The 22,166-nt window shown below is 34.3% G+C and overlaps 2 protein-coding genes across 4 annotated transcripts in view; one reads left to right on the forward strand and one right to left on the reverse strand.

Moving 5' to 3' along the window:
* LOC144956509 (uncharacterized) overlaps window positions 1-7,987 on the forward strand; it is a 30,830-nt gene extending 22,843 nt beyond the window's left edge. For both annotated transcript variants that reach the window (XM_078887056.1, XM_078887057.1), the window contains exons 6-9: window positions 1-78; window positions 704-916; window positions 3,519-3,629; window positions 4,149-7,987. The exon at window positions 1-78 is cut by the window's left edge and continues 84 nt beyond it. In XM_078887056.1, coding sequence (XP_078743182.1) covers window positions 1-78; window positions 704-916; window positions 3,519-3,629; window positions 4,149-4,382 — 636 coding nt within the window. In that variant the 3' untranslated portion in view covers window positions 4,383-7,987. The remainder of the gene's footprint in view (window positions 79-703; window positions 917-3,518; window positions 3,630-4,148) is intronic.
* LOC144956532 (uncharacterized) overlaps window positions 1-16,067 on the reverse strand; it is a 167,751-nt gene extending 151,684 nt beyond the window's left edge. Inside the window, exons 1-7 of one of the 2 annotated variants that reach the window (XM_078887093.1) lie at window positions 15,893-16,067; window positions 15,053-15,207; window positions 14,391-14,489; window positions 13,799-13,942; window positions 12,660-12,767; window positions 11,756-11,830; window positions 9,057-9,231 (exon numbers count right to left, since the gene is read on the reverse strand). In XM_078887093.1, the coding sequence (XP_078743219.1) occupies window positions 9,057-9,231; window positions 11,756-11,830; window positions 12,660-12,767; window positions 13,799-13,942; window positions 14,391-14,474 (586 nt within the window). In that variant the 5' untranslated portion in view covers window positions 14,475-14,489; window positions 15,053-15,207; window positions 15,893-16,067. The remainder of the gene's footprint in view (window positions 1-9,056; window positions 9,232-11,755; window positions 11,831-12,659; window positions 12,768-13,798; window positions 13,943-14,390; window positions 14,490-15,052; window positions 15,208-15,892) is intronic. The other variant, XM_078887094.1, reaches the window with a different exon arrangement.
* Window positions 16,068-22,166: the final 6,099 nt, after the last annotated feature.

The raw sequence follows: 22,166 nt of genomic DNA on the forward strand, positions 1-22,166 counted from the left end.
GCACAACAACAGGAAAATGACACGCTCACCAAGACGATACAAGCCAATCGGAAGGAGATCGAAAGGTTACAAAAGCAGGTAGGGGAGATTTTGTTGTACTGTGTTATATCATAATTTGAAATTGTGTTTGTCTTTGAAAATAATGGGAACGATCTCTTTCCATGCTTTCGTTCAACCGAAGCCATCGTTAACTTATAGATAGAATGACGTCAACTTCATTCTATCTATAGCTGTGTAACAAATAACGGATCTATAACTCTAGAAGAATCATGATCACCATTATCATCACCACCATCACTATCGTCATTATCATGATCACTATCGCCATATTGATGGTATTATGAAGGCAGCGTGGATCAGCAGCCGCACTGTGCTTCCTTAAGCAAGCCACCTCGCCCTTGCTCATTTTGCAGCGCTGCATTGTGGCTGATGCCTTGGTTATTCCACTATATCGTTATTCATTCAACGCTGTTAACGACTAGGTACTCATTTTACACCGGAGTACGGTGAGAGAATGTGAGTAAAGAGCCTACTCCAAGGACTCAACAATGCGCCGAGCAAGGTTCGAACCCAGGAACTTCCGATCCGAAAGCTAGTGTCATACCACTAGACCACATAGCCGCACAGTATTGAATAATTTCCGCCGAATATTGAATATTCGTAGATCATCTGGTTATCCCTTATTTATTCCACCATTAAACAGATAGACGACTTAGTAGCCCAGGGTCACGTGAGCGGTAAAGAGCTGGCCGCCCTCCAATCGGAGAAAGCTCGTCTCCAAGTGTTATGTGACCAGCGATACAAGGAAATCATCCACCTCAGGGACCCTGACAAGGACCTGCTCTACCAGATCCGGGCCTTGAACGAGGAAGTCACTTCTCTACGAACACAGACAAGGAGACTGTCTGAGGAAAAGGTAATGGACTTCAACAGTCTTTCCCTCGCAATGACACATAGTAACTTAGTAACTGGTTCTAAACTATCGGAACAATGGTGGACGCCCTTATGAACTACTTCTATGACGAGCATAAACGTGTGTCCAGAGGATAAGACATTGTAAATCTGATCATATTTTAAACTTTTATACATTATGATCACATGACATGTGAAAAAATTCTAGCCAGCATGAAGAATAAAAAGTACCGGTTTTCTTTGATTAGAACCAAGCTGCTGGTTGCAGGGCGGACGTGACATCAGACTATTGAATCCAATTACTGGCCACATTCACGTAACCCCCTCATTACCAGCCATAGGAAAATCGTCACATTCGTTACGATGCAGCCAACATTTTTCTCATTCTAATTCTTTTTGTACATCATAATATTTGAACAAAAATGTTTGCTATAGTTTAAGTATATTAATATTAACACTGGGTTGAGGAGCTCGCTTAGCAACAAAAAAAAAAAAAAAAAAAAAAAAAAAAAAAAAAAAAAAAAAAAATAAAAAAAAAAAAAAAAAAAAAAAAAAAATATATATATATATATATATATATATATATATATATATATATATATATATATATATATATATATATATATATATATATTTTTTTTAATATATATATATGTATGTATGTATGTATGTATGTATGTATGTATGTATGTATGTATGTATGTATGTATGTATGTATGTATAAATGTATGTATGTATGTATGTATCTATAACAAGAACTAGCAGATTTTGTGTTTGAGTGAAATAAATCTATTTTTGTATATGTTGGGTGTGAATTTTGGGAACAATCCCGAAAAATGGCCGGTAAGGAAGAGTTAAACAAAATTTGTGTACATTTATATAGTGCATTTACAAGATTTTTTCACGTTCACTTTGCTTCACGCTGTTTCATTTATTACTGCAACAGGCCATATTATGGAACCTTATATTCATATCGCCCTTTAGGCGTCCAGTGTGTACTAAGACACAATATTTGTCACTGCATACAGCCATGTACTCAATCACACCCGAGTGAAGTGGGGTAATGTGTTTAGTGCCTTACCCCTAGATTTAACGCCGAGAAGATAATAATTTTCCACGATCACAAGCATCCATCCGGTCACTAATCACACTTAAAATCGCTTGACTTTTGTGACAAGACGAGATATGACACACCCAGAACTGAACCGTTGGCCCATCGAGCCACATACTTCAATCAGCCCTTGTAGCACTTAAGGCTTACACAACTTCGGCGAAGTCCCAGGTTTGAGAGTTGTTTTTTTTTCCCGATATTGAGGGTCATTTAAATCGATCGTTATTTGTGGGACGAGTATTCTGGCAATTTTTTTATTTAATACACTGTACGTGTTTTTCCAGCGCACGACAGTCAACTGGTTAAGGCCCTGGACGTCTTATCCCACTGGAGTGGACATCTTGTCCTACCCATGGGGCAAAACGTCCACCTTGGTGATAAAATTTGAAATTGGATTTACTCTTAAGTAATTGGATTCAATAGTCTGATGTCACGCCGCCCGGCAATGGCGGCCATCTTGGTTCTAAACAAAGAAAATCATTACTTTTTATTCTTCATGCCATCTTGGTTCTAAACAAAGAAAATCATTACTTTTTATTCTTCATGCTGGCTAGAACTTTTCATATGTCTTGTGATCAGAATGTGTAAAAGTCAAAACATGATCAAATTTATGGGGGTTTTTTTCCCTCTGAATACCATTTTATGCTCGCCGGAGAAATATTTCATAAGGGCGTCCGCCATTGTTCGATAGTTTAGAGCCAGTGTTACTAAGTTACCATGCGTCATTAGGAAGGAAGTGACGTTACGACTGTTGAAGAGTATTGGACGTTACAAGCTTGTTGGCCTGAGTAACAACTGGTAGTCAAGACAACATCTTGTGGAGTCAATACGAAGACAAAGAAGATGTAGCTTTCCGAGAAAATCTCTTTGAAAGTTAAGGTGGCGGTAGTCTTACCCCACCCTCCCATAAGTTTCGTAAAATTAACATTTCTCACACCTTAAAACCCCTTTATCAGCATTTGGTTCAGTCTGACATAATATCGTTTTGATGCAATGGGTCACATATGGAAGACTTGTAATGTGTATTAATTATAAATTAAATTGACAAAATCATAGAATTGAGAGAGCCGGAAGAAATAAATGACAAAAAAAGTGAGTCCCGGCAATGCCAATAAGTGATACACATAATATCCTTTCTTTACCTTCTTATCAGGGGGCAGCGTAGCTCAGCGGTACGGTCTTTGCTTCGTACCCAAAGGGTACCGAGTTCGACTATCCCCCCCCCTCCCCCTTCGTTGTGTGGCTTTGAGCAAGTCACCTCGCCCTAGCCCACTTTGCGGCGCTGCGCTGCGGCTGACGCCTGGGTTATTCCAGTCTTCCCTTGGAATATACCCTAGACAAAACTTCTCCTTAGGTATGAATAAAGGGAATTATTATTATTATTATTATTATTATTATTATTATTATTATTATTATTATTATTATTATTATTATTATTATTATTATTATTACTATTATTATTTTTAATTTATTTATTTATGTATCTATTCGAAAGGGAATGTTGAAATCAAAAATACAGAAGATGGAAGCAGCCTTGGATGAATCCCTGAAACAACGGAATAAATTAACATCTGAGAGGGACGGTCTATTCAAGGAAAACCAGGAGGTTGGTTCTTGGCATTGTGAAAGTGTTTTTGTTTGGTTTTTTTAAGGGTTTTACGGCGCTTGTAACACATTTAGGTCGTATCAGCACCAGTAAAAAGGAAAAATATGGGATAGTAAAAAGTTCTAGAATTAGAATTTAAGTACACCCAAGAAAAGGTAAGACAAGGGGGAATTGGTTCAAATAGGAAACCGATATAGACTTCAAGAGCACGCTATCAATGTACTTAATTTGAGATCACCTAAATTATGTCTCACCCAAACACCAGCACAAGATCCCACTAAGAGGAATACGCTCAAATGTTTACAATACATTCAAAATAACAAATTTAACAATGCATAACAGAGAGATGATTTACAAGGAAAAATGATCATCTCCCAAAACAGTAACTATGTATTTGAAAGCGAGTGTCGTACCACAAGACCACATAGCTGCACTAGCGCACAAGGCCTTAAACAGGCTATTTTTTTTTTTAATGTTTCTTTTGTTTCCCGCCCCCCCCCCCCCCCAACCCATCCCCAGGTACGGCAAAAATTCCGAAAGTTGACCTTGTCCACTCCAGCCCAAAGGACGCTGCCAGAAATCATGACACCCCGGTCACGTGCCTCATCCCGTAACACCACCTCAATCCTCAATTCCACTAGAACCCATTCCAGAGCCGACTCCAGCAGTGTCCCTGGGGTGAAAAACAGTTGGTCTGAGGACAACACCGCCAATAAACTCCCCACTCATGTAGAGGAAATCAACGATGTATAACAAATGACAACTACATCGTGGTGTAAATGTTGCTGCTCGAAGTTGAAGCTCGAAGAAATGTGGAATTGAATGTAAGCTTCAATTTAATATACGAAAACAGATAAAATGGATGTTTTGGGTTTCTTCTTTATCAACAAAACAGGATGAATGAAACACTACAGACGAATGAGATAATGTGGTAGTGGCGTTGTCAAGATGAATTCATCTTAACAACGCAACTACTATATTATCTCATTCGTCTGTAGTGTGTCATTCATCCTGTTTTGTTGATAAAGGGGAAACCCGTAACGTCCATTCTATCTGTTTTCGTATATTAAATTAAATGGAAGCTTACATTCAATTTCACATTGTTATTTACAACTACATCGTAGAACCATTCATCAATTACTAGGCGTAACAATAACAATCACTAAATAATAGAATTGACGACAAATGTAACTCATCACCTCCAACTGGAATTATGTCGAGGCGGACCTGCCAACTATTACGAAATTATTAGGAAACTATTACGAAATTTTTGATCCAATTTTAGAACTTCATGAGCATCTCTTAAGTCATAAGAATTTATTGAAAATGAAAGTTGTTGCCAGACTACACAATTTTAACCCTCTCCTTACTAAACATAGGAAAATCGTCACAGTCGTTACGAGCAACCAACAATTTATTTTCTTATTCTGATTTCATTTTGTTATAGTTGTAGCCATAAAACTCGACACTGTGTTGCTGAGCTCATTTTTCTGAACAAAATGTAGAATATAATCTTTACTATACTGTTTGAAACATCTACTTTTGTTTTGGATGAACATGAAGTTTTGGGTAAAATTCTGAAAATAGCTGGTAAGGAGAGAGTTAAGGATTTTGAAGTGGTATTTAATTCTTGAGATGGACAATAATTGTTGATTTTTAAAGTTAACTATAGCGACTAACAATTCTTTTTTCCCTAAAAATTACATTTTAGATTTTCAAATAGGCAGGCGTATGTCGGGGTGAATTTAATGCCATAAATGATTTTTTAAAGACAAATCCACCAGCAATGTAACATTTTTTTTTTTTTTTGTTACTCAATGAATTCTATTCATTCTCTTTGTTAAAACATTATATCTTATTCCAAGTCCCACATTTTTCATTTTACTTTTTAAATTACATTTTTAGCAACTAAATCATCCTTGGGACAGCGTGGCTCAGTGGTACTGTCTTTGCTTTGTACCCAAAAGCTACAGAGTTCGACTACCCGCCTCGTTGTGTGGCCTCGAGCAAGTCACTTTGCTCTAGCTTATTTTGCGGCGCTGCACTGCGGTTGACGCCTGGGTTATTCCAGTCTTCCTTTTGAAAAGACCCTAAAAACAAATTTCCCCTTGGGGATGAATAAACGGAATTTTATGTTTTTTTTTTTTATTTATTTATTTATATGGGTCGGGAGCTTTTGTGCTTTGTTAGTTAATTAAGTTGTTGGTTTTGTTTCGTTTATTGTTGTTTTGTATTTTTAATCTTTTTTTGTTTTGTTTCTGGGGGTTTGTTTTGGTTTTTATTTTATTTTTTAAATGTTCCTTAAAAGAAATAAGTGACAAACCCCTTTCTCTCTTTCTGCTTTCATGAGATGATGTTTTCTTTTTTTTTTTTCTTCTTTTTTTTTTTTTTGGGGGGGGGGGTTGTTTTTTTGTTTTTTAAAATTATTTTGTCTTTTTTGTCTTACACATCTATGCCATAGTGTGTATCCCAATCATGAAAAAATAGCTTCACTTCTCTGAAGATGGTCGATTATTATCCCCGTCAATAACAAGTAGCCATAACAATCATTGTAATAATATCATTAACAATCAGGGACCCATCTAAGACATTGTCTTTAATTTATGACTAGGTCAAGATCACATGACATCAAACCAAAGAAAACCTACGGATATTTTACAGGACATATATTCTATAAAAGTTGTTGAAATAACAAAAATCTTTTCACAAAATGCTATTTCACATTCCTTGCAATATTGAAAACATAAATAAGTTTTTTTTTAAATACTCAAATCAACAAACATTCTTGCAATAAGAAAAATGCCTTTCGAATTTCGAATAAAAGAACATTAAAAATTCAACAAGAGTATATGCAATACACAAGCCAGATTTGTATTTTATTTTAAGAAAACAAGTAGGCTTATAGCATGTTATAAAACCGATTTTCCAACAGTTACATGGACCAATTTTTTATTTTTAAAATTCTATCATACAGTGAAATCCGCGGAACCATAAAGAAAATATCGTTCAAATTGAGTGGCATTCCAATAAACTTTGGGTGCCTTTTGCATAAACCAAAAAAGCCTGAAAATGTTTTCGTATAAAGACCATAACATGAGAACAATAACGATCCTTTCAGTAGTTTGTCTTACATTTTGCCAAATGTTTTTCATAAATTTTCCTTTACAACTTGGCAACACTTAAATATATGGGGAAAAAATGAGTGACCATGACTGATAACCACACATTTACATAGAATTGTCATTACACAAAAAAAGACAGCACAAGAAATTTGTTCCCCATGATCAACAACACATTAAACAATTTCAACCAAAGTGGCAAAAGCAAGCAATCAGTCGTATCATTAACCGCCATTTTACTAACTACTCCAATATAAATAGACAGCACAAGAAATTTGTCCACCATGATCAACAAAAACATTTTAAAATTTCAACCAATGTGGCAAAAGCAAGCAATCAGTCGTATCATTAACCGCTATCTTACTAATTACTCGTTGCAACTCCAATATAAATAGACAGCACAAGAAATTTGTTCCCCATGATCAACAACACATTAAACAATTTCAACCAAAGTGGCAAAAGCAAGCAATCAGTCGTATCATTAACCGCTATCTTACTAATTACTCGTTGCCCCCAAAGATGCTCACTTTGTAAAAACAAATGCATTCTAAGTGACTAAATGGCATGTAAATTGTTAACCAAAGTGTTCTTGAAGAACCATGAGATAAAGCAATTTTTATTCCTTTTATTTGTTGACTGAGGTAAATTGAAAAATGTTTCAAAAATTAAGTTGATGATGCTTTGAAATTGTTCCAATTAGCATTCCTTTTAGCCAGTTGTAATTATATCCAAAAAATTATGTCACCAACAAATTGAAAAAACAAAAATTGCTCCAATTAAGTGGCTGTTTCAATTAAGTGACATTCCAATTCCATGCTTTGACTATATTAGACTTTAAAGATCATTCATTTCTAAAGATTAAAAGTGTAAGCACAAAACACCCATATTACCTGCCGAACCAAACCTGGATTCTTTTTTTTTTTCTTAAAATGTAAGGCAAAAGTCAACATGTAAGTTTTGGAAAAATAATGGGATAACTCACTTGTCATTAATATTTCCCAATTATAGATCAAATGGAATACAGAAATCGTGTTATACTTAGAGATATTGTCTTACACTTAATTACTATATTTCATTTTTGACTTTTTTTTTTTTATTTTCAAATTTTATACCGTGCACAGTGCCTGCCTCTCCAATGATTCACTACAAATACATGATATAGCCATTGATTTTACTATCTGTGATATGTACAAAATATGAAATAAACATTTATTAAATATTTATATTTTATACACATAATGTTTTTGTGTCGTATGCCTTGTGCTTCTCTTTTTGTCTAACTAATGATGATGATGATGATGATGATGATGATGATGATGATGATGATGATGATGATGGATAATGATGATGATGATGATGATGATGATGACGACAACGACGATGATGATGATGATGATGATGATGATGATGATAATGGAGCCAAGGGACCATTGTATGAATTAGTATGTGGTTGTTGGCAGTGATGGATGCTTTCAAGAATGATAATGTCATGATGAAAAAATAAGCTTTATTCTGTGTCAATATTAAGAAAAAAATAATCTCATGATAGTTATGTATTGGCAGGACCTAATTAGTTTTCCTATGGTTGGTAAAGAGAGGGTTAAGAGATATAACTCAATCTCCTTAAAGAAGGTATTAATCTTCATTAATGTTTTGACTGAATTTTAAGCATGAGTTTCACCATGTCACAATACCATTTTCAGACGACTGGTCATGATGTCATCACAGTAAAACTTAAACCCTGCCAGTAAAGGTTTAAATAGTGACAGCACCAAGTCATGAACAGTTCCTGACAAGCTCTGAGCGTATACAATATGGGGCAGTGCTTGTCGCTGGCATGATGCAATTGGTTGCCCGAATAAAGAAGAAGAAGGAGGACACATCCAAGAGAGAAAAAAATGAATAGAGAAGTATGGAAGTGAGTTACTTCCTGCAATAGAAAGACACGATCTTAGTGACATGTACCATACAGACACCAAAAAGTAATCAACAAAAATGAACATAACAGCTTCAAAAAAAATAATAAAATACCAAACACAGAATGTTTCAGGCTCAAAACCCTTCTCCAGTCAACAAAAAAAAAAACAATAAAAACATAAACACGTTACTTAAAAACCCAAATTGACAGCAGATCTGTCGTCTATCTGGGTTTTTAAGTAACGTGTTTATGTTTTTATTGTTGTCTGAAGAAGGGTTTTGAGCCTGAAACGTTCCGTGCTTTGTTCTTTTTAGAAGCTGTTCTATTCATTTTTGTTTATTCCTTTTCTCAGTACACAGCTTCAAGCAGCTTAGTATCACACAGACTTACCGGAGTGTTCCAGCCTTGTCAGATAAGCGTTTGTTTCGTGATACAACTGGGTGATATTGGACAGTTTGTCCTCTAAGCTGGACATCTGTACCATGGCTTGATGGGCTCGACTGCCCTGACTGGTGATTTTGGCCTCCAGGCTTTTGATGGTGTTCTCTTGCTGGAAGTTGACGAGCTGTTGTTTGCAATAAAGTTTCAAAGTTTCAAAGTTTTCAAAGTTTATTTAATCGTAGGCTTTCGCCAATAATTCATACAACTTGATGACAACATACATGAAAGTGATAAAAAAAAAAGAGGAAAATGGAACCAAAGAACAAAATGATACACAAATACAACAACTGTAATATGTACCACCAATACTTACAATAATAATAATAATAATAATAATAATAATAATAATAATAATAATAATAATAATAATAATAATTATTATTATTATTATTATTATTATTATTATTATTATTATTATTATTATTATTATTATTATTATTATTATTATTATTATAATCATAATAATAATAATAATAATAATAATAATAATAATAATAATAATAATAATAATAATAATAATAGACAATATTTAGAGTTAATCTCTATGAGGACAAGGTTTTATTTCACTTTAACACAAGATCAGATCATTGCTGCAGCCCTAGGGACACGTTGACAAAGGAGGAAAATCGCACATGCTTCACATTACAGTAAAACAAGTCAGTAATGTTTTTTTATAAAAAGAAAAAACAATCTTTTAAAAAAGTTTATGCTATTTAAAAGATCATCTATTCATAACAATAACTTGAAAGAAAGAAATTTTTATATGATGTGATTTAAGATAATTATTGAATTTCTCTTCATATCAGAAATTTTTGGATTCAGATGAGGCCTAATTAATCCCTGAAGAACTAAGAAATATTACAGTGCCTTCAGTACTAAAGTCACAACAAGATCTTGACAGCCTCAAAACTCTGGCCCAGGACCGTGACCAATGGAAACAATTAACAACATGGATGGAGAGAGCAGTTATGCTCATCGACTATGACTGAATCACACAATTCTCAGCAAGCGTCATTCAGACTGCAAGGCTTACTACTATTGAATGTTGTCCCTGATACAAACACCTTACTTCCAAAATCTTATGGAAGTAAATTGGAGCAGCATGATAAAATTATGCCCTATCATCAAATTTTATTTTGAGCCTTTTTTAAGTATATAAAAAGGAATTCATTATCAAATCTTAGTATCCAACTTATATAAGAATGAGCAGAAACAAGTGCCACTCATAACTCAAAATAAATAAAATAAAATTCCCTTTATTCATCCCATAGGGGAAATTTGTATCTAGGGTCTATTCCAAGGGAAGACTGGAATGACCCATGCGTCAGCCGATGGGCAGTGCCGCAAATTGAACTAGGGCAAGGTGACTTGCTCAAGGCCACACAGTGCAGGTGGGTGAACAAACTCGGTACCTTTCGGGTACATAGCAAAGACTGTACGTAACGCTGCCTCCTTAAATACGGACTCTCATTTTTCTGTTTGTTTTTTTTCTTTTGGGGGGGGAGGCAGTCTCACTGCTCAGTTGGTAGAGCACTCGCTTCACAAGCTAAGGAACTGAGATCAATCCCAGGTTAAGTCAAGATTTATTTTCTGACACACACACCCCCCCCCCCCCCCCCCCCCTTGTCAACAGCAGTGATTGGGCAGCTGAGTCTGTTAGATCTGGTGGAAAGTACTCTACACTAGACAAGTGTCCTATCCAAAGGGTAGGGTAGCAAGCAATTCTATTGTCCGTTTCACACTATAGAAAGCGGAATAATCTCTGGAACATGGGCCTTATAGCTCTGAAGGACTGCTTTTCACTTTTTTTTTTTTAATGTATTCATAAAATCGTTCATAAAATTCTCATCTATATTAATGAATCGCCCGAAAATCTACGAAAATATGATACAAGAGGAATAATTGAAAGCGTTGTCTAAAACAGGGAAAGATGGATATCAGAAAATGTAATTTTAATGTGAAAGTTTGCAGCTACAGAATAGTTTGCCTGATGAAATCGAATGTGCAAAAAAGTTTGAATTCATTAAAATATATACATAATTATTAGTGGAACACCCAAGAAATGATGTATAACTAAAGACAAAAATCAACACTGGCCATATGGGGACTTGGCCTGATAAAGAACTACAGGAGTCCAGCAAAGAGGATCTATATGAACATGTGCTGGAAATCATCGCTAAGAATCGCTAAGTAATATACGTAACAACATTATGTTTGCTATATACATCATACACAACTCTTTGTGAGGCTTTGTGGTCTTGTGGTATGACAATCGCCTGTGGATTGGAAGGTCCTGGGTTCAAGTCCCGCTCTGAGCAGCAATATAATTGAGTGCTTGGAAAAGTCTCTTTACTCATATTTTCTCCTCATACTCTAGTGAAAAATGAGTACCTAGTCGTTAACAGCTTTGCCTCTGTCTGAAAAATTGTAATATTGCCTAACAGATGCCCTACATGTTCAGTGTTGTTGTTGGCTATGGACCCCTTGTAAAGTGCTTTGAGCACTTTAGTGAATATTGTGCTTAAAAAAAGGCTCAAGTTATTTTGTTTTTTCAGAATAATTTAGATTTCCTTTTTTGAGTTTCATTTTTAAAAAATAGAAAATGTGGAAAACGATTAAAAACATCTTAATGAATTTTCTAGTGTTACCTGCAGTTTCCTTGCCTCTTCTTTTAAAATGTCCGTAGTTTTGTCATCCCCTTGATCAAGGCCACTGGTGTCACCCTGGAAATGATATATCAAACCATTCAAGGTTACCAATTTATCAAATGAACAATAACAAAGCTGAATATAACATTGTCGAATATCAAATTGAAAAACTACGGAACAGGCACCGGTGTAAGATAAAGATCTGAACAAGTGTGTATGAAAGGTGCCAGACAAAGCAAGGAAGAACAATACAAGTAAAAAAAAAAAGCCATCCCATCAAAAAAATTAGCATCAATATTGATTGTTTGTTAGGAATCTCTTTAATTTGTTTGTTTGGAAATCTCTTTAATTTGTTTGTTTGGAAAACCAATTGACAAAACACAATACAATATACACTGTATCTTGGCATCATAGAAGCAATGCTTACTTACTATTGTGCGGCTATGTGGTCTTGTGGTATGACACTCGCTTTCGGATCGGAAGGTCCTGGGTTCGAGCTCGCGCTCGGCGCATAGTTGAGTCCTTGGAAAAGGCTCTTTACTCACATTCTCTCACCGTACTCAGATGTAAAATGAGTACCTGGCCGTTAACGGCGTTGTCTTTGTCCGAAAAATTGTAATATCGCCTAACAGGCATCATGTTCCGTCCTACATGTTAAAGGTTGCTGTTGACCAGGGACACCTTGTAAAGCGCTTTGAGCACATTTAGTGGATATTGCGCTATATAAAGCTCAATTATATAAAGCTCAATTACTATTGGAAAGGGGGTCAAATCCAATCTTCAATGGACATTTAAAAAACGTTACCCTTTTTAAAACAAACATACATATGTTGAAATAGTCTTTGAACAAATATTTTCAAACCAAATCACCTTGCAGTTACAATAAGTGTTACAACTAACATACCGGTTGTTTGGACGATTGATGTTCTTGGTCATCTCTCATCAGTTTGATTTGTGCCGTGGCTGAGGTAAATTTGGCCTGTTCTTGCTTTAACAGGTGCTGGAGGTTGTCCTGAAAAAATAATCACAAAATATCAGTAACAAATATCGCAGCTTAATTCTTTAATAAAACATTTAAACATTGAGTTTTATATAGCGCAATATCCACTAAATATGCTCAAAGCACTTTACAAGGGGTCCCTGGTCAACAGCAACATTTAACATGTAGGACAGGACATAACAAGACCATATTCCTTTTAAAACATTGTGTCTCCCATTATCCATCTCACTATAACTCCAGACCTAGACACATTTTAACAGATAAAGCAGAAAAAAAAACCCAAAAAAAGCCCAAGTTGCTCTCATCTCATTTGCCCATTCAGTCTGCCATTAGTGTATTTATGCTAGTAATTAGTACAATGTACAGTGCACCTCAGTTACAACAAAGTCGACGGGGCTGGAGGTCAATGTTTTTTATAACAGAGGATTTGTTAGAGGTGTACCTTTTGACAATAATATGCAATGGTGATAATCTTGTAAATATCATTCTTAAAGTTGGTAAAAATAAATAGAAAGTTACGAATATTTTGTTGTAGCCAAGGTGTGCACTTATGAAATTCATTGATATGAGGTGGCTTTAGTAGTGCCAAATTGGAGTTTTAAAAACATGGATTTTTTAAGTTTTTATGAATCTGAGGTTTCATTGGATCCGCGGTCACTGTATCTGAGATGCACGGTACTTTAAATGCCTAAGTACATTTCAGCCTAAAGAAATTTCTTTGTTGTTTTAAAAGTTTCTGATAAAAATTAATTCCACTGTCGAATAGTAGAAAGAACGATCATTGTAGGTCTCTCATAAGTGAAAACTGTTAGATATGATGTGAAATTAGAGTAATATAAAACTGCTCCAAAAAAGAAATTAGAGTAATAAAAAACTGCTCCAAAAAAGGGTTCAAAACACTTGAGTCATATTTTCGCAGTTCACAAATTCAATGAAGTTTTCAGAGGGGAAGAGTGGAGCAGGAATGTAATATAAAACATTATGAAGTACAAGAAGAAACTGTTGAGATGCTAAATATGAATGTATTTATCATTCTAGCTTACTTTCTCCTTTTCAAGTTGAAAAACTTGAGATAAGAGCTCTTTAATCTTCTCATCATTCCTGTCCTCACAATCTTTGAACAGATTGACTTCCTCCAAGGTGGTGACTAGTTTGTGGCGTAGACGGAATACATCAGAATGGCTGAACTAGCATAGTGGATAAAAACAATAGATTTTGTCAACATTTATACCAAAGAATGGAACATTTTTGGTACATAATAAAGAAACATTTTTTAAAATCTCTTCAATGATCTTCTTTCCTACAGTAAAGGGACGGGCAGGATGATGACGAACAACGAAGAGGAAGAGTTTAAAAGGGAGGAGAAAGAGGGGGAGTGGCAAAGGAAGAAAATAAAATATTGAGAAAGAATTTATAACTTGAAGAAAAATGAAGGCAATTTTGTATAACAATGAGTTTAGAAAAAAGCTGATTAATGGGATTTCCAGGTTCTAATAGTCAGTTGGTAAGAGACTCACTTCACACACAAAGGAACAGAGATCGATGCTGGGTGAAGTCAAGATTATTTTTTTGACCTCTGAAATGAATTAACCTTACCTATTACCAACGTCCTAAACAAAATATACAAATAACTACCTTAGGTTTGCAGTCTTCAGAAAGCATTGATTTTTGGCCACTTTGGTCTGTTTCCTTGGTGGAGATCTCTGACATTTCTTCCATTGATCTTTGTCAGGTCTTAAGATTGAAAATAACCAGATTTAATCTGTAATAGGTCCATTTGCACTGACACATAAAAACATTTTGATCACAATTCAATATTTAAGACAGATTGCTATCCTTTTGAGTTTAGAATATGTTTTACTTAAGTTCCAGCCATGCATTGTTGCTAAAATCAGATGAAAATCAAGCGACATTACTCATCCATCACTACTCCGGTTGTCAATCAAAACTGAGTTATGTCCCTTATCTTAATTGGCTCTAGAATAGTTCAACACAATAGTATTTAATTATGAGAACTGTGTGTGTGACACCCTGGACATACAAATCACTCAGTATAAAACCAGCTTGTATTTAACATGTTGACCAACTTCTAACACCTTGCATTGTAGTAAGGACAATATGCACGTGACAAGCCTGAAATTTGGCATGGACGTGTGCCTCATCATTTTAGGAAAATTTACCAAATTACAGGTCTCTGCCTCAAAAATTGACAGTTTAACGGTAAAAAAAAAAAATACCACTGAGGTACTTTGGCCCCCAAGCATGAACAAAGTGTTAAATGCATAAATATTGGTTACCTCTATGATTTTTTGGGTATATGGGTTGAACCAAACTCTTTCAAGTTTCTGAACTTGCTCACAAGTGATTGACAGATGGGAAAAAAATATATATTCCTTCATTTCATCAAAGAGGTCCCTTTAAAAATGATTCTTGGAAACAATTTAGGAGTGATCTGTTAAATACAGATGAAAATTGAAATGCATTATTGTTTTAATATAGGACGCGAATCTTATGAATCAATGGTGACAAACATTACAACGTGTTATCATGAAAGGTGAGACAGCCCATTACAATGGACTTTGATATCTAGAAATATTTTTCATTAAAAGCTGTAGGTCTAGATAGTTGCGATTTATGCCATTTTCGTTCCAATTGTCTCTTTTGTTGTTTTGTTATTTATGTCTGTGTTATACCACGGGGCTTGAGTTTGTATTTTTACTATCTTTAAGGTTGTGTGTGAGTCTATTAAAGAACCTCATTCAAAGTTCAAACAATCTCTCCATCATTTGATGAATATTAATTATCACAGACCTGACAGATTTCATCGACGGAGTTGGAGCATTACGGTAATGACACCGACGTACCTAACTCTGGTTTCATCGGAGCTAGAGTCGCATTTTGAAAACTTTTACTGCTACCATGGTAAAAACAGATAAGTCTGCCGTCATTTCCCGATAAGTAAAGGTAAGAAATAATGTTAATATTTGGAGACATCTACTCAGTTAAGGGTATATGTATAAGTTTAAGTGGAACGTTGAAAAAAGGAAAAGTCGGTCCAGGTGTGGCTGACAGTGCAAGAGTCAAGAGCTCGAATGGCTGAATAAATGCTTTAAATTAAAAACAAAATGTAAAGCTACCTGTAGTCATTAAAATACGCTATCATTTCTTTTGAAGTCTAAGTAAACCAATCTCAATGAAATGTTGAAAACTTGACGGCTTTTATTACGTATATCTGTCTAAACCTGTCTAAACCGTTCGAGATGATCAATGAGAGCTTTGAACGAGAGGCAGGCACAACTTTGGATGAAAGATGAAAGGCGAAAGGAGAAAGGTTTTTAAAAAATTATGCCTATTGCCAGGATGCTTTTGCCAAGAGTGCCAAATACGTTTTAAACTTGATGTACATTAGCTTTGTAATGTATATTTCTATTTGATGCAAAATTTTCGTTTAACTCATTTAAATATCAATTCTTAGTGATATCATTTATTAATTATTGAAATCTGGGGAGTGACTAACAGTTATATATATCACTTACTGAAAAGTTCAAAATTCTTGGTCTCCTGATTTTTGAGGGAAAGCCTAGGTGGCAGGTCATTGGCAGCAGACGACATTTTTTTTTTCCAGATTGATTCGAGAGGTTTTTCAATGAAAAAAAAAGGAATCTCAGATAATATTGACTTCTTTTCATCATTATTTTGGCTATTATTCATATCATCATCATCATCATCATCATCATCATCATCATCATCATCATCATCATCATCATCATCATCATCATCATCATAATTTAAAATGAAAATAATAATAATAATAATAATAATAATAATAATAATAATAATAATAATAATAATAATAATAATGATGATGATGATGACGACGACAATAATGATGATGATGATGAAGAAGATCTATTCATCTCAAAAAAGGAAATGTGTGGACAGAAGTGTGTGTGTGAGCATTGTGTGTGTGTGTGTGTCTGTATGTGTGTGTGTGTTAAAATATAATAGATAGAAATAAATCATGTGGGTACAAATTCAAGCCTTCAAATACCAACAGAAAACACTTCAAATGTACACAGATAGTAGTATAAAAAGGATAGATAAATAAATGAATAAATAAATAAATAGATAAATAAATAAGTAATGTAAAAAAAGAAAAATTAAGATTAAGTTAAATCAATATAAGTAACTATATGCCTACATTATAAAATAGTTTAAATTAGTTGTAGTAAAGAATTATAATATGACAGTACAATTCGAGGGATAGAGGATTTTTCGTATCTCTCTGTCTTTATTTTCATTGATAGAACGAAATTGACGTTTCTCAACGCTTTGTTATTGTTTCCAGCCAGTCATTTTTATGAGTAGTTCTCACTAAACTGTAAAGATAAAATGAAGTTGACGTCACTCGAGTCTTTGTTATGTTTTGTTTTGTTTTGTTTTTTGGGGTTTGGCGGGGGGGGGGGGGGGGGGGGGGGGGGGGGGTGTTTGTTGTTGTTTTTTTTTTGTGTGTGTGTTTTTGTTTTTTTTTTTTGTTTTGTTTTGTTTTTGTTTTTTTGTTGTTGTTTTTTTTTTTTGTTTTGCCATCCATGAGTAATTCTCACTTAACTGTATTATCCAGACTATAGATAGTTCGAAGATGACGTCACTCAAGCCTTTGTTATTGTATTTTGCCATCCGCGTTTGTGAGTGATACTCACTAAACTGTATTACCCCGACTATAAAAGTTCATGGTTACACAGAGTATTGTGTGTTATCCATTATATTTCCGGATGGCAATGTTATGAGCTTCTTAGCCAAGCGTATAATATAGATAGAATGCGCTTGGCCAAGGAGTTCACAACATTGCCATCCGGAAGTATAACGGACCAACACACAAACTCTGTGTAACCATGAACTTTTATAGTCTGGTTAATACAGTTTAGTGAGAACAACTCACAAACGCGGATGGCAAAAACAATAACAAAGGCCCGAGTGACGTCATCTGCATACTATCTATATATTAATAAGATTATAAACGTTTACGGTTACACATAGTTTTGCGTGTTGGTACGTTATATTCCGTCTGACGGATTGTTGTGAGCTTTTTACTTAAAGCTCAGGATCAATAGATAGTTCGAGGATGACGTCACTCACGTCTTTGTTATTGTTTTTTGTCTTCCGCGTTTATGAGTAATGCTCACTGAACTGTATTAACCTGACTATAAACATTCATGGATACAAACAGTTTTGTGTGTTGGTCCGTTATTCTTCCGGATGGCAATGTTATGAGCTTCTTAGCCAAGCGCATACTATCTATAGACAGGAGTCAGTTACTTTTCGAATAATTAAAATGAATACACAAGGGTTGACTTTCCTCCCTCAAGATATTATTATTAGGTGTGTTGAAACAGAACACGCCATTAATTCATCTATTTTATAAATATTATTTATTGTAAAACTGCCTGCCTTTTTCACCATTTTATCAATCTTTCCTTCTGCATACTATTTCCTAGAAAGTCAATTTTCACCCCCAAATAATTATAATCCAAAACTTGTTCAATTTTTATGTTCATTGATACTGATTGGTTGGAAACGGTGTGCACGTATTGGCAGGTCTGACAACTGAACTCAATTGTGGGCTTGATTTAACATGTAATGGACAATATTTTGCAATGTGTTTGAGAGTATTTCCATTACAACAATGAGCCCATAACAATTTTGGTTATCAGACCTGCAAATAAGTACACGTCGGTTTTTTATCTTCCAGAAGTCAATAATCATTTCTTTGGTTTTATAAATATTCAATTACAAACAAAAAAATTGTTTGTTAAACTGGGGGTTTTTTTTTATTGACACCAATTCACGAACTAATCTATTTTCGACATTAAGACGAATTCATCATCATCATCATCATCATCATCATCATCATCATCATCATCATCATCATCATCATCATCATCATCATCATCGGAACATTCAAAGTGGGATTTTTTTTTAAAAGTTAAATTATTATTATTATTATTATTATTATTATTATTATTATTATTATTATTATTATTATTATTATTATTATTATTATTATTATTATTATTATTATTATTATTATTATTATTATTATTATTATTATTATTATTATTATTATTTCATCATTATTATTATTATTATTATTATTATTATTATTATTATTATTATTATTATTATTATTATTATTATTATTATTATTATTATTATTATTATTATTATTATTATTATTATTATTATTATTATTATTATTATGATCGTTGTTATTGTTGTTATCGTTGTTTTTGTTGTTGATTTGTAATTATCATCATAACATCATTATCATTATTCTCAATACATAATAGCATTAAGATTACAATCAGCGAGGAAATGAAAATACAGCGTAGTAGTATTTTGTTTTGATGTAGCGAGAACTGGATGGCAAATTTATATATACATATATATATATATATATATATATATATATATATATATATATATATATATATATATATATATATATACATATTTAAAGTCATGAAGTAAAGCATGACGTCAGTTGCAATCTCTATCTCTACATTCTAAAAATAGCCCTTCTCAATGAAGAAGATGAAGCCTTGCCCTGGTTGTCAAAATTGCAGTGTCGAACAACAAGAACTGTGAAATGTGAGATGACAAGTCTTGTGTTCGATGTACCAAAACACGGGAAATGAGGGTCACGAAATATGTGATCAGAAAGGTCAAGGTCAACATAACTTACAGTAAACTTTGGGAGGTGTCTTAAACTTTGGACTGTAAAAATTGTTCAACAAAAATGAATCACATATTAGCTCCCAAAACAAAAACAACAAGAAAAACAATAATAGGAACAACGATAATGAGAGTTGATGATGATGATGATGAGGAGGAGGAGGAGGAGGATGATGATGATGATGAGGAGGAGGAGGAGGAGGAGGAGGAGGAGAGGAGAGGGAGGAGGAGAGGAGGAGGATGATGATGATGAGGAGGAGGAGAGGAGGATGATGATGATGATGAGGGAGGAGGAGGAGGATGATGATGATGATGATGAGGAGGAGGAGGAGGAGATGATGATGATGATGGAGGAGGAGGAGGAGAGAATAGAAGGAGGAGGAGGAGGGAAGAGGAGGAGGAGGAGGGAGGAATGATGATGATGAGGAGGAGGAGGAGGGGGAGGATGATGATGATGATGATGATGATGATGATGAGGAGGAGGAGGAAGAAGAGGAGGAGAAGGATGATGATGATGATGATGATGATGAGGAGGAGGAGGAGGAGGAGGAGGAGGATGATGATGATGATGATGAGGAGGAGGAGGATGATGATGATGATGATGAGGAGGAGGAGGAGGAGGAGGAGGAGAGGAGGAGGAGGATAATTATGATAATAATGATAATATGATAATGAAAATTATTATAATAGTAGTGGTAGTAATAATACCAACAATTACAACAACAAGAACAATAATAACTAATAAAAATAATAATGATAATAATAATAATAATAATAATAATAATAAGAGTAGTAATAGTAACAATAATAATAATGATAATAATAATAATAATAATAATAATAATAATAATAATAATAATAATAATAATAATAATAATAATAATAATAATAAAAATAATAATAATGATGATGATGATGATGATGATGATGATGATGATGATGATGATGATGATGATGATGATGATAGTAATGATGATGATGATAATAGTAGTAATAATAATAATAAATATCATTATCATGATAATAATAATATAATAATAATAATAATAATAATAATAATAATAATAATAATAATGCTGATGATGATAATAATAATAATAATAATAATAATAATAATAATAATAATAATAATAATAATAATAATAATAATAATAATAATAATAATAATAATAATAATAATAATAATAATAATAATAATAATAATAATAATAATAATAATGAGGAGGAGGATAATGTCCTCTTTACTGAGTCAGAGCATCTCTCTTTGAAAAGGCCAGGACTTGGTGTTTTCTTTTTGAATTCGACACGAAGGTCAGGCCGTAGCCATCGCTAAAAAACACTAAGACCCAAATTTTAACGTCATTTAGGTTTTTGGATCTCCTTCTGAGTTGTCTGTAGTAAACAACAAGTGATCTCATTGGTTGAACTATTGAACACAACACACGATTTGTTTTCTTTTGTGGCCAAAGACTTGTCTTTCGGCGTCATGTGTTGGTACGTGATGCCAGGCCATGAGTTTACGAAGGCCACGGTCAGGCTATAAGATATGTACTCAGGTGTAAAATTAGTACCTGGCCGTCAACAGCGTTGTCTCTGTCCGAAAAAAAATAGTAATATCGGCTAACAGACGTTATGTCTCGTTCTACTTGTTACGTGTTGCTGATGTTCAGGGACTTTTTGTAAAGCGCTTTGAGCACGTTTAGAGGATATTGCTCTATATAAAACTCGTGTCAAAGCTCAAGTCATATTGCATTGGCGCTAGGACTAAAAGGGCGCAAAACACAACATGAAATTAAATTTAATTCCACGTGGACCACTGCGGCAATATCATACGACATATAATTAGCAAATTGGATTTTTTGTAACACGAAGGCTCCGAAACCATTCTGGTGTCATTTTGGTGATTAGTTCTCACTAAATTATGTCAGTCAGGCTTTTAACATTCATGTTACACACAGATTTGTGTTTTGATTCGTTTTACTTGGCTGGATACTTATTGTGAGTATTTTGCCTAAACACGTACCGTCATCATCAACTAAACCGTCCCGAAGTTCCCTGACCGTTTTGAGTGAACGGTCGCATTTATGTATGTATTTGCACTGGAGTCTGAGAAAACGTTTTGAGCCTTTGACAGCCGTGGGTACAAAACATAATTTGTGTGTTGGGGAGGGGGGAAGGGGGGGTTGTGTGTTGTGTATGCTCGGGGGGGGGGGGGGGGGGGGGTGTAAGTTACTTAGTACGTCTATACGTCTATCTAATGGTGTGTCTTGAGACAATACAAGAAAACCGCTTGACTTGACATCCGTTCACAGTCTGAGTGAGTTTTGTTGTAGTATAAATACTGAATAGGTCTTTGTTTTTCAGTAGTTTGTTTTTAAATATTAATTTTACATCTTTAATTATATTTGTTTGTTATTGTTCTCTCTCTCTCTCTCTCTCTCTCTCTCTCTCTCTCTCTCTCTCTCTCTCTCTCTCTCTCTCTCTCTCTATCTATCTATCTATCTATCTATCTATCTATCTATCTATCTGTCTAACTCTATCTGTGTGTAGCTGTGTGTGTATGTGTGTGTGTTTGTGCTGTTATTATTTATTCTTTCCTACTGCTATACTCAATTCATAATCAACACTCACTGTCAAGAAACGTTTCACTAATTTACCGGGGCTCGTTTCAATTTGTTT

This window comes from Berghia stephanieae, chromosome 11 (genome assembly GCF_034508935.2).
Source record: "Berghia stephanieae isolate SIO BIC M18660-M18661 chromosome 11, UCSD_Bste_1.3, whole genome shotgun sequence".
In the NCBI taxonomy this organism is placed as follows: Eukaryota; Metazoa; Mollusca; class Gastropoda; order Nudibranchia; family Aeolidiidae; genus Berghia; species Berghia stephanieae.